The sequence below is a fragment of the Kwoniella botswanensis genome, chromosome 2 (genome assembly GCF_036426115.1).
Source record: "Kwoniella botswanensis chromosome 2, complete sequence".
In the NCBI taxonomy this organism is placed as follows: domain Eukaryota; kingdom Fungi; phylum Basidiomycota; class Tremellomycetes; order Tremellales; family Cryptococcaceae; genus Kwoniella; species Kwoniella botswanensis.
The window spans coordinates 1,652,451-1,668,690 of record NC_088600.1 but is presented as its reverse complement, the minus strand read 5'-3'; the positions used below and the strand labels follow the sequence as shown (position 1 = coordinate 1,668,690).

General features: G+C 44.1%; 9 protein-coding genes across 9 annotated transcripts; 5 read left to right on the top strand and 4 right to left on the bottom strand.

Annotated features, from left to right (window-relative positions):
* Nucleotides 1-89: 89 nt before the first annotated feature.
* On the top strand, nucleotides 90-606 carry L199_007516 (uncharacterized protein; the record flags this gene model as incomplete). The annotated part of the gene is made up of 2 exons (XM_064893205.1): nucleotides 90-465; nucleotides 530-606. 2 exons carry the CDS (start codon nucleotides 90-92, stop codon nucleotides 604-606), a joined length of 453 nt encoding a protein of 150 aa, XP_064749277.1.
* A 172-nt stretch (nucleotides 607-778) lies between these two features.
* On the bottom strand, nucleotides 779-2,806 carry L199_007515 (uncharacterized protein; the record flags this gene model as incomplete). The annotated part of the gene is made up of 5 exons (XM_064893204.1): nucleotides 779-1,357; nucleotides 1,426-1,519; nucleotides 1,581-1,696; nucleotides 1,797-2,728; nucleotides 2,791-2,806. The coding sequence occupies 5 exons, from the start codon at nucleotides 2,804-2,806 to the stop codon at nucleotides 779-781; spliced, it is 1,737 nt and encodes a 578-aa protein (XP_064749276.1).
* A 318-nt stretch (nucleotides 2,807-3,124) lies between these two features.
* Nucleotides 3,125-4,720, top strand: L199_007514 (uncharacterized protein; the record flags this gene model as incomplete). Its single annotated transcript, XM_064893203.1, has 5 exons — nucleotides 3,125-3,493; nucleotides 3,545-3,733; nucleotides 3,832-4,272; nucleotides 4,352-4,520; nucleotides 4,587-4,720. The coding sequence occupies 5 exons, from the start codon at nucleotides 3,125-3,127 to the stop codon at nucleotides 4,718-4,720; spliced, it is 1,302 nt and encodes a 433-aa protein (XP_064749275.1).
* A 291-nt stretch (nucleotides 4,721-5,011) lies between these two features.
* L199_007513 (uncharacterized protein) lies at nucleotides 5,012-6,202 on the bottom strand (the record flags this gene model as incomplete). Its single annotated transcript, XM_064893202.1, has 7 exons — nucleotides 5,012-5,121; nucleotides 5,195-5,220; nucleotides 5,297-5,377; nucleotides 5,461-5,501; nucleotides 5,640-5,824; nucleotides 5,926-6,007; nucleotides 6,194-6,202. 7 exons carry the CDS (start codon nucleotides 6,200-6,202, stop codon nucleotides 5,012-5,014), a joined length of 534 nt encoding a protein of 177 aa, XP_064749274.1.
* A 344-nt stretch (nucleotides 6,203-6,546) lies between these two features.
* Nucleotides 6,547-7,218, top strand: L199_007512 (uncharacterized protein; the record flags this gene model as incomplete). Its single annotated transcript, XM_064893201.1, has 3 exons — nucleotides 6,547-6,611; nucleotides 6,677-6,805; nucleotides 6,981-7,218. The coding sequence occupies 3 exons, from the start codon at nucleotides 6,547-6,549 to the stop codon at nucleotides 7,216-7,218; spliced, it is 432 nt and encodes a 143-aa protein (XP_064749273.1).
* A 277-nt stretch (nucleotides 7,219-7,495) lies between these two features.
* On the bottom strand, nucleotides 7,496-9,243 carry L199_007511 (26S protease regulatory subunit 8; the record flags this gene model as incomplete). Its single annotated transcript, XM_064893200.1, has 7 exons — nucleotides 7,496-7,617; nucleotides 7,699-7,792; nucleotides 7,865-7,999; nucleotides 8,129-8,715; nucleotides 8,809-8,928; nucleotides 8,998-9,100; nucleotides 9,181-9,243. The coding sequence occupies 7 exons, from the start codon at nucleotides 9,241-9,243 to the stop codon at nucleotides 7,496-7,498; spliced, it is 1,224 nt and encodes a 407-aa protein (XP_064749272.1).
* A 403-nt stretch (nucleotides 9,244-9,646) lies between these two features.
* Nucleotides 9,647-10,496, top strand: L199_007510 (uncharacterized protein; the record flags this gene model as incomplete). Its single annotated transcript, XM_064893199.1, has 4 exons — nucleotides 9,647-9,684; nucleotides 9,754-9,985; nucleotides 10,116-10,283; nucleotides 10,371-10,496. 4 exons carry the CDS (start codon nucleotides 9,647-9,649, stop codon nucleotides 10,494-10,496), a joined length of 564 nt encoding a protein of 187 aa, XP_064749271.1.
* A 309-nt stretch (nucleotides 10,497-10,805) lies between these two features.
* On the bottom strand, nucleotides 10,806-11,455 carry L199_007509 (uncharacterized protein; the record flags this gene model as incomplete). Its single annotated transcript, XM_064893198.1, has 3 exons — nucleotides 10,806-10,854; nucleotides 10,986-11,208; nucleotides 11,305-11,455. 3 exons carry the CDS (start codon nucleotides 11,453-11,455, stop codon nucleotides 10,806-10,808), a joined length of 423 nt encoding a protein of 140 aa, XP_064749270.1.
* A 352-nt stretch (nucleotides 11,456-11,807) lies between these two features.
* On the top strand, nucleotides 11,808-16,075 carry L199_007508 (uncharacterized protein; the record flags this gene model as incomplete). The annotated part of the gene is made up of 17 exons (XM_064893197.1): nucleotides 11,808-11,893; nucleotides 11,960-12,077; nucleotides 12,150-12,304; nucleotides 12,394-12,505; nucleotides 12,569-12,672; nucleotides 12,734-12,804; nucleotides 12,866-12,933; nucleotides 12,985-13,444; nucleotides 13,501-13,572; nucleotides 13,625-14,092; nucleotides 14,159-14,277; nucleotides 14,348-14,524; nucleotides 14,591-14,694; nucleotides 14,758-15,419; nucleotides 15,491-15,640; nucleotides 15,730-15,968; nucleotides 16,034-16,075. 17 exons carry the CDS (start codon nucleotides 11,808-11,810, stop codon nucleotides 16,073-16,075), a joined length of 3,207 nt encoding a protein of 1,068 aa, XP_064749269.1.
* Nucleotides 16,076-16,240: the final 165 nt, after the last annotated feature.

Sequence of the window (16,240 nt, the reverse complement as noted above, 5' to 3'; positions counted from 1 at the left end):
CACATTACCCCTACCTCCCACAAAAGATAAATTCTATTGACTACTGTGTTCACAAATATCACCAGGCCTTCATTAGGGTAAGTCAAGATATGGAAGTTCTCAGAAGTCATTTGAACAATTTTAAGGAGGAGATGCGGGAAGATATGCATACGCTCAGCATCCACACCCAAGCTGCCCTCGGTAATAGTAAACTGAAGCATGCCGAATTCGAGCTTGACGTCACTCGTCTTGCCAATGAACACCAGGAGCAACTGAAGGGTCTAGAAGAATCCATGAAAGGATATATGGGCGATATGTGTGATGTCAAAGTGAGAATTGGAGAAATCGAGGGTAAAGTCCTTGCAGATGAAGATAAAGGTAAAACCGAAGACGTTTCTTCAATTTTTGAAGAGCTGAAAGAGGGATTGGCAAGGTTGGCGCAAGAGCTCGATGAACACATTTTCCACGACGCCGACGATATTCGAGGTATGTACAGTCTCTCTGTCTCTCGAAATATCATCAATTCTGATGATAAAATAACAATGTGCAGATGGACACTTTAGTATCGAAGAAAGATTTACAAATCTTGAAGAGGCTCATACAGAGGAGTGCAAGCGATTGCTGTAGGTTGAGGGTTCACGATTGTACGCTGAAGAATGATAACAATGAGATTGTATCGAACAATGATTAATTGCTCGAATCTGTGAATCATAAATTACATCATGTCATCTCATTATACAATGTATTGATACCATACCTCGCCGCCAGGCGTCGACTTCTCCACAGAAAAACATTCCGCTCATCTTTCATTACCACTGATCATCCCCAAACCCTGCCTCATAACATCCGTATCCTCCAATCCCTCATGAACCAACCCACTCAATTTCTGCAAAGCCATCTGTTGAGTCGAAAGAATCTCAGCTACTTCCGCTAAAGCTTTTTCATCCGATAACCAATTATTATACCCTTCTCCATTTCCATCATATCCACCACCACCATTTATATTTCTTAATTTCCTCTTTCTTCGGATCTCTTCCAATTGTCCCCACAATTCATTGACTTGTCCTAACAACCTTCCTTTACTTACACCTACTGGTGTACTTCTACCATTATTGTTGAGGGAGATTGAAGAAGATGGTCTAATTGAGTTTTTACCTTTACCTTCTAATTCAGATTTGATTGATTCCAATTGTTTTTGCATCTCTGCTTCTTCCTGCTTGAATGCACTGGATTGGATTATAGGTACATACTGAGGTGTTTGAGATACGACGTGTATCAGTCGATGGAGAAGCTGGGTCTGCTGAGCTTGTAAGTTTGATAAGCGGATAGAGGCGGATAGAGATGTTTGACGAGTGTGTGAGAGGGCCGCTTGCAATTCCTAGGAAGTTGTGGCAAGGTTAGCGATTGCAATGCGAGCTAATCCATTTGATGACGATCTAAACCCACCTTGACTCGCTGCTGATGCACACTGGCCAGATTCTCCTGTTGCTGTTCTCGCTTCTTCACATCTGCCCATCCCGTCGCTAACACTGGTACCATACTAAGGGATAGTGTGAAAAGGTCAGCTGAGGGAGAATACGCGCGTTGCCCAGCTGACTTACCAATTGGGGTCTGGATTATCCCTCAATGCCTTTGCCCACTTGGCATCATCATTCGCACCTGCTGGTCTACCATACCGACTCGTTGTACCTTCCTCAACGACGTTGTAGAACAAGTACTATTGCCGGAGCAAGGAATGTTAGGTTTTGCAATACATGTGAGTCTTCCCTTCACAGCTTCTCCCAGTGTAGAAACAAGGTTGACAATTGGTGACTCACTTTGAATCGACATTCCGGACTATTACTATCCCAAGCACCTTGAATCTGTTTTATCCTAGTCTCGATATCCGGTTCCTGCTTGACTCCAAAAGGATTTATCGTCGTGGAAGTAGAAGCACCCATCACCGTGCTCTGTTGTCCAAAAGCATTGTTATTATTGGTGTTGGTAGATCCGAACAATCCTTGTTGTTGAGGTTGTTGCTGGGGTTGTTGGGTAGTTGAAGATGCACCAAATCCGCCAAACAGTCCTCCAGCAGGTTTAGGAGCTTGTGATTGTTGACCGAATCCACCGAATAATGAGCTTCCTCCCTGTTGTTGTTGTTGTTGCTGCTGCTGTTGTTGTTGTTGTGGTTGGGCAAGCGAACCAAATAACCCTGTACCTCCGGTAGAAGGTTGAGTGATACTAGCACTTTGTCCAAATAACCCTGATCCTCCTGCAGCTGGTTGAGCGTTGGTGGATCCGAATAATCCAGTTCCGGCAGGTTTGGCAGCACCAAATAACGAGCTTCCTCCAGCAGCCGGTGCAGGTGCAGCAGATGTAGAACCGAACAATCCTCCACTTGCAGGTGCAGGTGCAGAAGTAGATCCGAATAATCCTCCTCCACTACTCTGCTGTTGCTGTGGTTGGGCGGTTGATCCGAACAACCCCCCTGTGGAAGGTTGATTCGTATTCTGAGGAGCTGTCGATCCAAACAAACCTGTTCCTCCTGTAGTTCCAGAAGGTTGATTAGCGGTTGATCCAAATAGCCCTCCTCCTCCAGTTGCCGGCTGTTGCTGCTGCTGAGGCTGCTGGGTGGAGCCAAATAGCGACGTCGATGGATTGGCAGGTTGAGCAGGAGCTGAGCCGAACAGTGATCCACCAGTATTGGAAGTTGAGGCTTGGGGGTTGGGAGTGGAGAAACCGCCGAATGCTGGTTTAGCAGCGGAAGCACCTATACAAATCCAAAAGTCAAATGAGCTTGATTCTTTGGCAGTAGTGATACAGGCAGCTCACCGAAGCCGAATGACATGATGCGCAGCTGGATGTCGTGTAGGAAAATGATTTACGCGGTGTTTATGATGATCGTAGACGATTCAACCATTCAACAACTTCAACAATTCAACATTCCAACATGCTTCTAACCTCGCGACTGCCTTATCGGAGTTATATCGTTGGATCTCATCGCATGGCGGAAATAGCGATATGTGGCACATCCTCCTTGCACTTCCTCCACTTTGGTGCTCCATCCTAAGCATTCACTCGAGAGTATCGTCTACAGTACGATCAAGTTCGTGAACAAGACGATCAGACAGGCTGATCAACAGCCCAATACATCAAAAAAGTGATCATGGCTATGGCATTTGGCGCCTCAAGACCGGTCGCAAGCTCTTGCCGGTCGATGTTAAGGGCGATCACCCCACGTAGTGGTCTGAAGTCGTTATCCTCTTCCGTCCCTTCTCCTCGAAGCGGTTTTCGATTCGAAGACCGTATACGTTCAACCAGACAGCGGCATGCCTGTCGCAACGTCAGAATCAGTATAAGCGTACGCTACTACTCTTCGAGCAATCATGGGAGAGAGAAGAAGATCTTACCGCCAGATCAGCAAGCGTCATACGATCGTCTCCGACCTATAATAGATACTTTCGAAGCTCCGATAGATTGGGCCGTGGCATATGGCAGTGGAGTGATGAAGCAGGCTCAAGTAAAGCCAGGAGACGTGAGTGATACTACTCCCAATTCAAAAGCTAAAGTTCTCAATTTATATTAGCCTCCATCCCTTACGGATCTGCTGTTGTCAACGCCCTCGCCAATCGATTTTCATACCCTCAACCTACGTCAGAACCCTACGCATTATCCTCTACACGCCCGTCTAATGGGTGCGAAGGGTATAGCCCACATACAGGAGAGATGGGGTGCGGGGGTATGGTATGTCACTGATGTAAAGATCAATGGTATTGTAAGTTGAACGAGTCGCTTCACTCTTCATACGATCTGTAGCGTTTTCTCCCACCTTGTAGATACACTACTGTCATCATGGACTGATGACGGATATAGTCAGTAAAATACGGCATCATATCTACTCCCTCACTCATCACCGACCTAAATCAATGGAAGACATTCTACCTTTCAGGTAGATTACATAAACCGACTTCATCCCTGATTCATCCCTCCACTTCACAGTTACAAGAAGCATTTGAAACGAATCTCAAGTCTGCTCTATCACTTGCCCTACTATTGATAAGAGAAGAGAGATTCACAGAAGATGAGTTATGGGAGAAGATAGCTGGATTGAGTTATTCTGGAGATCCAAGGATGGGTATACCCGGTGGGGAGAATCCACAGAAAATCAGGAATATCGTACGTGGTCCAGGAGCTAGAGAGGGATTTAGAAACATGTATGGTAGGTATTTTGAAGAGAAGGGTTTGAGATGGGTTGAAGGTGAGAAGAATGTAGAAGGAAAGGTATGGACAGGAGATGGAGAGGGATTGTTATGTGTAAGCTGGCTTTTCACCAACAAAAATCAAGTGCTTCAATCCAGCTTATTCCATTTGTTTTGGGTTTGGGATATATCAGAAACCCACTTCACCAGAATATCACATCGAGCTGTTCAACTCTCTACCTACAAACTTACGCCAATCAGTGTACAAACATTTCGAACATCGTCAAGCTATTGGAACAAGTGAGAAAGAGGCTTTGAAGCAGGTCGTACAAGATACGAAATTCAATTCGAGTATATCAACAGGTAAATCACATCCCTCTGAATTGTTGATGATCTATACTGATTGGGCATGTGAACCGTATCGGACAGAATTACGAAATATCATTCATACACCTGCACTTCGTCAATCGGTGAAAGGACTATTCACAGCTGGATTTACCAAGAGCTTCTGGTACGCTCTAGCCAAATTTAGGAAATGGTTGAAAGGAAGAGGAGGGAAGTGAGCGGATATTGACTGAAACAAACAGTTCCATTCATCTGCTATTAAGCATCGATTTTCCTATAGCATATGTTCTATCGTCCGCTCAAAGATAATACGGTAGATCGGAATATACCCAGCATAATTTATACCTGATGCATGGATACGACTTTATACAAGTTTGCTTTCTTCTCTTCTTATTCCTCATTCAATTGGGTATCCCAGAAATAAATTAAAGGGATACATACATTGACGCATCTAATGTATAATGCTAATCATCATCCTCCTTACTGCTACTACACGAGATGAAGTGCTGCTACTTGAGTACTCTGTCAAAAGTCTCGCCTTTGACTGTACCGCCCTTCATCGAGTTCTGTACATTTCGGATGAACCCTTCTCGATTACGTCGGAGATCTTCTGCTGCTTCTGCTCAGGCGTACGATGGTGATCAGCGAATGTCTCACACGCACGTCTGATAGAATGAAGGAGAGAGATTTACCTTTGTTAAGTGGATCATCGGGATTACTGTTAACCAAGAAAACATTCCCGTATCAGCTTATGTTCTGCGTGCAAAGTGGTCAGGTAAGCTGATCGAACTTACGGTTCAAGGAATAGATATTGGATACCGATCATGACTGAAGAAAGGTTCAAGACGGGTTTCCAATCTTCTCTGAGGATATTGCTAATGTGAGAGTGAAGATCTTAAGTCAGCAAGCAAACAAGGGCAAAAATGTGAGATTTGGTTGCAAGGGTTGTATCACTTACAGACAGACGTTTCCTTCCAAATCAAGATTAGGATGGTAGATCTGGGATGTGGATATATTCATCAGCCATATTGATCGTTATCGTTCTTAAATATAAGATTCCCCCTTCGAAATTGGGTACCTCAAAAGATTGATCCCCTTGACCCAATCTCCAATGACCTCAGAGGTCCGGCAACTCACCTTCTGCGTACATCTGACTTTAGGTGGTTCATGAGGATATCCCCCACTTATGCTGAAAGTGAATTTGAACACACCACCTTTGTAAATACCTTCATCGGGAGTTATCGTCAGAGTGAAGTTCAACACATCTGCTGGGTCGGGGAAATGGGTGGTCATCGTTGATGGAAGTTCAAGTTCGGTAAGATCTGTCATACAGAAGCGACAGCGATAGACATACAAGTCAGTTTTACGAATATATATAGCTCGACAAAGATGATATATGGCTTGTAGTAGGACATGTACTCACCCTTCTGCACTCTTAGCTGAGCAGCTGTCATACGTGGTTTTTTCTTGTTGGCCGCTTCCTCATCTTTCTTGACACTCCAGAGCTGTGGGGTGAGTCGGAGTGTAGTTCAGACGAGTCAGATAATTTCAGATGATCGCATCATATATGATAAGAGCAAGTTGAGTGTTGTGTGTAAGGTTTTTGATAGTTGGAAGACCGTTGTGTTAGCATTCAGTTCCATCGAGACTAAGGTGGCAAGGGTTGGAAGAGGAAGGCAGAGATGACTAACCTTGATCATATTGACTAATTCGGTTAATTACCCCTTTCTACTGTATATACTTTTCTGATCTGAAGGAATGATAAGGAATACTTGGTAGCTGAATGTGAGTTGCTGAGTCAACTTGTGCTTGAATGGATTGAGTGAAAGCAGAGGAAAGAGGAAGATAACGGAATGACAAGTACTCGAGTAGCATTGATCGCGTATTTCCTACTCCGCTTTCCGGTGGAGGAGGAGGAGGATCTGATACTGGCACTGACAAAAGTTGAAAGTCGAGGTAAATCGTTCATCTTAATCTTGTCTCTTTCATCTGCCTCTGCATCAATCATACGTATACACCAAGTATAGCCTCAGCACAAAGCAAGATGGCATCGACACAGGATCACGCTGGACCTTCCAACCCAAGAGCAAGAGAAGGATGGCATACAACGTGTGTTGACACAGTTGTAAGATTGATGTACAACAAATGGAAAAGCTAACAGTCTGAACAAATAGAACATTGAAAATCCCATTTTATACACCTCGACATGCTCAGATAGCGAAACAGGCCTTGGAAGTGGATAAAGAGCAGAATGCGGTGTTTGTTCATAGGGAGTTGGATGTTGAGGGAGATACGTTGATAGCGTGAGTAGACCATTGTTCAATGCTATCTTCATCTTCATTCACACTTTAAACTGGCATCATTCCGATTCCGATGTGGAATCTACACAATCATCATCTTTTCCTATATCATTGATCCAGATGTTGGTTATATCTTATACTGATATCATTTGATAATTTCACTTTTGAATTCGTATAGAACATACTCAACCACTACAATCCGATTACTCCGTCTGTCCACCAACTCTTTCCTCTCCTCGCTTGACCTCGTAATCCGAACGATGACTTCCTTCGCACCTGATCCTCAGGATCCTATAACATCAGATGAAGAGCTAGAGAGGATACGGGTAGAGGCTAATCGGTCTACGGGTGCCGGAGGAAGTATAGAGCTGAAAGGGGATGGTGTAGGTGCAGGAAGTGGGGAGGAGGTCAAGTAGGATTTGAAGGGTGGCTTGGGGGAATGAAAGGTCAATGATACCTATAGATAAGATATAAGAGATTCCAATTAAAAGGTTACTGAGGTTGATATCGACCATATATCTTCAGGATTTCACAAGACATCCAACTTCATTAAACGTATAATCAGTAGAACCATCAATCGTTGGAATCATCGTTAGAATCTGCACTGTAATATGATCTAGCAGATATGATAAATAGATGCAATTATCTATATCATTCACTTCCGATGTATGCATGTCTCTTCTACTGGATGTTTTAACTGAACAACTTATTGACACTCATATTACTCTCCGCATTCTTCTTCAACACCTTGGCAACGGCCATTTCGAAATCTTCCTGTCCTACATATTGTCTTCTTTCTCTTAATGCGTACATACCTGACACACCACAGAATTTTCGTCAGCTAAGTCTTCCATCTCCAGAGAGTTCAGCTGATTCAAGAAATGTGAGACACTTACCAGCCTCAGTACATATACCTCTGACTTCAGCACCTGAACAATGACCCATCTTCTCAGCTAATGATCGGAAATTGATTCCTCGTTGTAATGACATCTACAGAAACCAAACATCAGACTGTGAGCTTCTATTTTACGTTGTATCGTAGCAGGGAGTGTGTTAGCTAACCTTTCTCGAATGGATTTTAAGAATAGTAATTCTCGCTTCGGGGTTGGGAGGTGGGAATTCAATCTTTCGATCGATACGACCTGGTCGAAGTAAAGCTGAATCGAGTATATCTATTCGGTTGGTAGCCATGATGACCTATAAATACATCAATACGAATGATCAGCTTCTATATCTTGAATTCGATGTGTTATACGACAAACAGACTGTACGCCTGCACACCTGTTGAAGGTTCAAAAGTAGAGTGAAAGTGAGATTGGTACCCACTTTGATATTCTTTGTAGGTTCAAAACCATCCAGTTGATTCAACAATTCCATCATAGTCCTTTGAACTTCTGAATCACCTCCTCCACCACCTTCACCACCTCTCGAACTTCCTATCGAATCAATTTCATCCATGAAGATAATTGACGGAGCATGTTCCCTAGCCATCACGAACAACTCTCTAACCATCCTTGATCCTTCTCCTATGTATTTCTGTACCAATTCCGATCCAGATACTCTAATGAATCTACAATCCGTATGGTGCGCCACAGCCCTCGCTAAAAGGGTTTTACCAGTACCTGGAGGACCATAGAGTAATACACCTTTGGGTTGAGCTATACCTAATGATTCGAATAGTTCGGGATGTTTCACAGGTAACTCGATGACTTCTTTAATTTCTTTGATTTGTTTATCTAGACCACCGACCATCTCATATGTCGAATCGGGAACTTTCTCCACCATCATCAGAGAGACCAGGGGATCGATCTTGTTAGGTAAGATTGAATGAAGGAGGTAGGAGTCGGCTCGGAGAGCTACTCGGATGTTGGGGGTAAGTGCGGAAATGGGAATATCAGGTGAGAAGTCGACAACTAAAGGATATATAATGATCAGCTAGGTGTTTACCTCAGGAAACGATAAGGGGCTAAACCAAGCTGATTGATTGATTTGATGAGATAACTCACCATATTTTCCTTCGGGTTGAACTTTTACCAATACCTTCTTCTTACCCATCACTTTGACAACCTCCCCAACGTAACTTCCAGGTTCTTGCAGTACTTGAAGTTCCTCCCTCAACAGACGAACTACCGATAATCGACATATAAGCATTGGCATGAGATACATCACCAGAAGCAGAAAGATTCCCGGCTCACCTCTGGTGTTCAGAGCATTTCGTTGAGCTTCGAGACGTCTGAGATTCTGAGTTTTCTTAGTTATATCCAATTCGGCAGCTTCGATCTTGTTCTGGTAGTATGTCTATCGTACATGCAATGTCAGCTACCAGACTAGAAGTAGAAGTCGATAGATAGCTGGTTGATCACGAGCGGATCACTCACCTTGATACTTCCCCCTTGGACCGAGGTAGGTGTCTTGGGCATCTTCTGAGTTGCCACGGCCATATTGGAGGATGATGTTGGGATCGAGGTATGGAGCTTGATGGTAATTGATGTCTATAGAGCGGGTTTGCTCTTGTCCTGAAGTGACTTCGAATGCTGTTTCGACGATTGCGTTGGAGTAGTGTAAGATATGTTTAACCGTTATGGATGCTTATATGAGATGATTCATTCATTGAGTTCATCGATGAATGAATGAATGCGGATGGGTGCATCATACGTCTGAGGGGGACGCGACAGTGCCATGACGAGTGATAACAGACACCGGAATAATGCCACGTAAGACAAACCACCTGTTATACCGTAAGGACAGTGCGTCGGATCTGTTGATCATGTCAATGGCTAATCTATCTGAACACACTACCGATCATCCATCCATGTATCTTTGACTTCATTCGAGATCACAAACATGATCCTGCGGCATCGCTATGCTACAAGCTGCTCAATGTAAGTCAGCTGATCAAATGTTTTCAGCGATTTGTCTAATGAGCTGATCGCTACCTTCGTCCTGTCCAGACCAATCGTCCTATTTGTCCTATTCACCTTCTTGATATGCGCCCCTCACATCTTGGCTTCACCAGAAACACAGCCAATATACATACCTCGATCATCCCAGTCATATAACAAACGAGCCGAACCAAATACGAAAGGAAGACCTAGACCGAATAAACCTGAATATGTCGCTCATCCCGCTGGTGATTTAGTTTGTAGGCCTTTTGGCGAGTGTGAGCCATGCCCGAGGGATGAGGTGAGTCCGATCGATACCATATCTTATCATAGTTATCTCTATTACATTGATATTTCACATTGTGATATCGTGGTATGTCAGAGTCGAACTTACAGGACTAAGCTGACTATCACGTTTTGCGCTGTTTCAGCTTGATCAACCATTTTGCTTCCCATTCGGTAACAGAAGATTATTACATTGTATACCTTCCTCATCAGCTGAAGAAGCCAAGAATGGGAATCACGTAGGGGAAGTACCTGCTTGGGAAGCTTGTGGGAAGGTCGTAAGGAAAGAAAGACAGGATTTCTGGGAATTTGTGGTGAGTCCTATGGCTACTGACAATATACAAAAAGCCTCATAAGTATGATTGGGACAATGTTAATGTCAACAATCGTCATCTACATAGACGGCCAACCTCTTATTCTTGATTGTAGCTCTCACGATCCTCTGGGCTAGGACGTCCGCGCTGGCTACAGAACAGTACAGACAGTTGGCAGCTAGGATCGGTATACCCAGTGGAGGGTGGACATGAGATGTATTATAGGTTTAATGGGAGACATGTATTTCTAGTATCACGATGGACTGTCAAACGGTTGCGATTGTCGCGCCTGTTTCAACCTGCAAAGTGGTGATTTAGAGTGGACGTCTTTCCACGTTGAGTGTGGACTTATCACACCTTGATATCTGAGAGACTACGGTCACCTTGATACGGAGTTGCAACAGCTCGAGAGTCCGTTCTGGCAAGAGCTTCACTCCAAGAATACGATTTTCAGGTGACAAACTGAGATGCCTCAACAACTCTTGATGAATGAATGATATTTATACATGATAAGTCATAAAACTATGTAGTTGATTTTAAGTAGTTCGAGGCTTTGATCTTTTCTCGATTCCTATTCAGCGAAGACGGGTATGTGATCAGCATATAATCGTTAGATGAAGAGATGGTACACGTCGATCCAGATGACATGATCCATATTGTTCGAACATATTATTCGAGATGAAGACGATAAGAACTACTTACAAATTCTTCAACTTCCTCTTCTCCTTATTCACATCAAATCCCTTATCCCCCTCTTTATGCAGTTCCACCTGATTCTCAGCAGCCTTGTGAGCCTTTGATGTGTCCTCTAGTAACGTCCATAACCATGGTGGATACTCGTCATCTTCCAATGCGACTGGATCGGGTTTGTCTTTCAGTATCGATAGACCGGTGAGTTTCGTTCCTGCTGGTACGGATGATACGACTATAATCATTCATCATTAGTATTGCTCCCAAGAATATCAATATACATATAGATACTGTTGGCCCTATTCCTGATACAGAGAGGGATATAACTGACCTTTCGATGATTTCGATTTGGGTTTCGGTTGAGATGAGGATGAGGAAGCGGCTGAGGGAGTTGAGGAAGATGAGAATTGAGATATGGATATTCGATATATCTGAGTGACTCGTCGAGAGGTTACTCGTGGTACGATGGATGTGAATGACATCTTGCCTGGCTTGATGACTTGAAGAGTAGATGAGATAACGAGCAAGATTGAAGGTGGAATATACATGGATGATGTCTTGAGACTTCAAGCTTTCCCCTCGAAGAGGGTTGCTGTCGGAAAATCTATCGTGACGTGGTGTTATTGGGCCGCCTCCCACGTGCCAAGATGACGGGCGTTTATCATTCCTCACCTTTTACAGTAACTAGTAGGTTGGCTTGCATTTGACGCGTCGCGTCTATCATTCAGAAAATCACTCGTGAACGTCGAGTTGGACCAAGAACATTACTTGTGGTTTTGGACTTTGACTGACCACTCCAAACATCTCTGGTATAGGTTGAGAGAGTCAGTCAAGATGGTAGAAGCTTCCTCAGACCAGATCACGTCCATACCATGTCATCTGAGTGGCGTGACAAGAGTATGCTTCTCACCGGATGGAGCGTAAGTTCAGCTGGCACCCTGCTCTCCGCTATAAGATCTCTAAGCTGACAAATGTTATGACTGTAGAACGATATTCACAGGTGGATCAGATTGTTTAGTAAGGATACATAAAGCAGATCAACCAGATTCCGAACCTGGATTTCACGATAATCATACAGACGCTGTCACCTCCTTAACTTGTTCTGTAAGTTGGGTCTGTCAGCTAACTCCCTAGTGTAGTGCAGGAAACAAGCTGATGAGCGTTTTGATGTGATAGCGAAACAACCTTATAACAGCTTCAGAGGATAACATCGCTCGGATATTTTCGTATCCTCAGAATGAATTTACAGGTTTTTTGACCAGAAGTTCGGGCGTACCGATCAGATGGGTCAGTGTAGATAATGCAGGGGAAAGGGTAGCTGTCTGTAGCGAGTAAGTGATCGATCATTTTCTCCATTCAGCTGTTCCTTTCCGAAACGCCTCGAATGTAAAGCTTATCCATATCTGATGTGCTGTTGTAGTGATCTATTAGTGAAAATTGTAAACGTACAAGATACGACTAGGGTCTCCCTCTTGTCTGATAATAACAAATCAGTGAGATCGGCCACATGGGATCCAACAGGCAAATACTTGGTAAATTAGCTGTTCCTATCCCCCTATGAGAGGGCTGCTAGCTAAATAATTTGCAATGATAAGACTACCGCATCATGTGATGGGAAGCTGAAAGTGTACGACACGACTGGAAGTGCACCACTTTGCTTGAAGATCATGGAAGGAGTGATTGGGTCCAGCGAGTCTGAGTGAGCTTCGTTTCCAGGTCTGACTAGGACATGAGCTAAGCTGACTGCATACGGCGCGCAGGTCAACTACTTCTTGCTACGCTTCGTGGCATCCTTCAGGCAACTACTTTGCTGTGCCTACAAGGACAAACGGTATGTCAGCTGTGTAAAAGTCAGGCCGGACATGTGAGCTGATAAATCAAACTTTTGGAAGATATCGGTATAATAAGTAGAGAAGGGTGGAGCAAGCAAACTACCTTTTCACACGATGGACCTAAATCAGTAAGCTGGATTGTGAACTAGTATTGTTCGCAAGCTTATACGACCACGTAGCCTGTTGGAGAACTCGCTTGGTCCCCTAATGGGAAATATCTTGCCTCATCTTCTTCTAACACCATATACATCTGGGCGACCGAGACTCGTCAAGTTGTAGCCAAATATACTAACCAGGAAGGGGCCATATCTGGGTTATGTTTCTCGCCTAAATCGAACCTCATCGCCTATACATCGTTGGACGGATCTTTTCACCGTTGGTCAAACCCTATTCCATCGAATTTACCTAACCCGTACAGCACAGAGAAGGAAGAAGCTAAGAAATTGGATAAATTGTTGGACGATGAGTTTGGAGATGACAACGAAGTGGATATGGAAGAAAAAGGAGAAGATCTGGATGATAATGAAGATGACCTCTTTGGAGATGATGGATGGATTGTGAATGATGACGATGGTGCTCCTGCGGGTTATGGGAAAGATGATGAGGAGAGGAAATGGGGCAGTGGAAGGATGGAAGTTGGTAGGTCCAGCTTAGCTGTGTATAGGTGTACTGATAAGCTGACATTGGCTGTTTAGTGAATGTTACTAAGGCGCAAGCACCTTTCACACCTGGAAGTACAGAGTTCAAGAGCAAAAAACGTTACCTTGGTCGGTTCTCGCCTTCGTGCTGTCGGATGACTTGAGCTGATTCTCATATTAGCATTCAACATGATCGGAGTAATCGACGTGACTGATCAAGAAACACATAATGTCGTCAATGTAGAATTCCACGATAAATCGGCCAGGAGAGGATATCATTTCCAAGATCACAACAAGTATACTATCGCATCATTGGGTGAACAAGGTATAGTCTACGCATCGAAATCTGCAGTGGATTCACCTTCGACAGTCTACTATAGACCGTACGATTCATGGGCTTCTCAAAGTGATTGGTCAATATCCCTCTTACCTGGAGAAGATGCCATTGCGCTCGCAGCTGGAGGTGGATCAAGTGCTGAAGGTGGAATGGGAAGTGTCATCGTAGCCACTAGTAAAGGATATGTGAGGTTCCTCACTGCAAGTGGATTGCAGAGGTATGTCTGGAGATTGGGCGAGGATGTCGTATCGATGGCGGCTGGGAAGGATAAGGTGATGGTGGTTCACAGAGAAGGAGGTACAAGTTTAGACGGTAAGTCTCAGCTGGACATGAAGGAATCCCATGCATATCAGCTGACTCAAACCCGCGAGTGAACAGGTTGCCAGAATCTGCGATACTCTCTCATGGATCTGGATACATTCGAGATCATACAGGAAGGAAGGGTACCCCTGCCTAAGAAAGTGACATTGAAATGGCTTGGATTTACCTCGGATGGTGTGAGCAGCATTCACTGTTTGAAATGCTAGTGACGTTAATACTAACACTGATGTTGTTACTTGATCACAGGTACCTGCCATATACGACTCAGCTGGATTACTGTCAACTCTCGATAGACATCGAAGACCGGGACAAGCGAGATGGGTGCCTCTATTTGATACGACGTCAATGAAGAAAGAAGGTAGACAAGAGAATTACTGGCCTGTAGGAGTGACATCAACACATTTTCCCTGCATAATCCTAAAGGTGAGTGTTCAGCTGTGTGTTTTGGATATAGACATGGAAACAAGCTGATGGTATTTCTGCACATAGGGATCGGAGAAAGAACCTTGGTTCCCTCGTCCGTTGATACAGGAGGTGGAGATGCATATGCCTCTCCTGAATTTGGATAATCAACAAGGTAAACTCGAAGAAAGGTATGTCCATTTCAGCTGTCGTCGACCCGTTTCTTGACAAACCTGATCCTTCATCCCTCTTAGCCTTGTCCGCGGTCATCTGTCGCTATCTACTTTCACTGACTCCTCCGATCCCGACGCCGAATACCTCATCAAGGAGAAAGAGGTCGCGCTCGATAAGGAGTATCTCCAATTGGTCCAAATTGCTTGTAAAGCCGATAACCTCCAGAGAGCATTGGACGTAGCTAGGTTGATGCATAATCCAGGAACTATCGAAGCAGCAGCTAAAGTAGCTGCATTCTACCATTTACCGGGATTACAAGAGAGAATTGTAGGAGTCAAGACAGAGAAAGAAAGGAGGAAGAGAGAGAAAAGGAATAAACCTAGGATATCAGAATATTCACACGCTCCCTCACCTACACCTGTACCATCCTCTTCCAACGCCAATGGAACGAGCTCTAAAGGATTTACATCGGATTTCGCTCCACGAACCGCGAATGCTAGAAGATCGTTTGGAGGGGTCAATAGGGATGCTACGCCTGTATCTTCTGCTCCCAGGGATACTTTTATACCTGAAACTCCAGGAGATGAAAGTGAATCGATCACACCTGCAATGGAGAATGGTGATGATGGAGGATCCGTCTCGCCGATAGCTAAACGTAGAAAGTTGGATGATGCGGAGAATGAAGGATTCGCTGTACCGCAGAGTAAGAAGAAAGGTGAAGAATATCCTTTCCCTGCTGCCAGTGAGTTGAACATTTTCCTTGTACCTTGATACATTGGAGTGATGAGCTGATAAATATCAACGACACCTTAGACGCCGCACCCAAAAACCCATTCGCGAAGAAACCAGCTGGATCCAACCCTTTTGCTAAACCTGCTACAGGCTCCAAACCTTTAGATCAAGTGAAATCGACAAGTTTCTTCGATAGAGTTGATGATATCAATTCTAGTGGAGTTTCAAAAGGTAAATTACCCGGTTCATCCACTTACAGATTCCTGGTTGACTCCGTACTTGATATATCATACTGACTGTATTGGATAATGATATCGTAGCTTCGATGAAAACCAAAAATCCATTGAAAAGTAAAGGTAAAGAAACCCCTGGGACAGGCAAACAGACGACGTTGTTCGGTGCAGGAGTTACCAAACGACCTGCTCCTATACCTAACTCAATGACGACGGCCGATTCGTTCGTCTCAACTGAGACCGAGGATGACTATGAAGAGACCCAGAGAGAGGATGAGGAAGAGGAGACTTTTGGGAGTCGACCGGGGATATTGGAGGAAAGTAATGTGAGTTAGGACTTCTCTGGACTAATGTTCTGATGGTCATGCTGACAACAAAGTACAATGGACAGATTCAAGAGACGATGAGCCCCGATGAGATGGAAGTGGAGTAGTGTATCTGGAATTTCACGATGTTGAGGTTGCCTGCTTGATTTATATGTTTGTATGCATAGGACCGATTATTTGCTATATACTGACTGAATTCGATACTGAATGATGCTCTTGACTTATGGTGCCTCCGTCCAATCATTCAATACTGTGGGTCAAGAAGGATCATC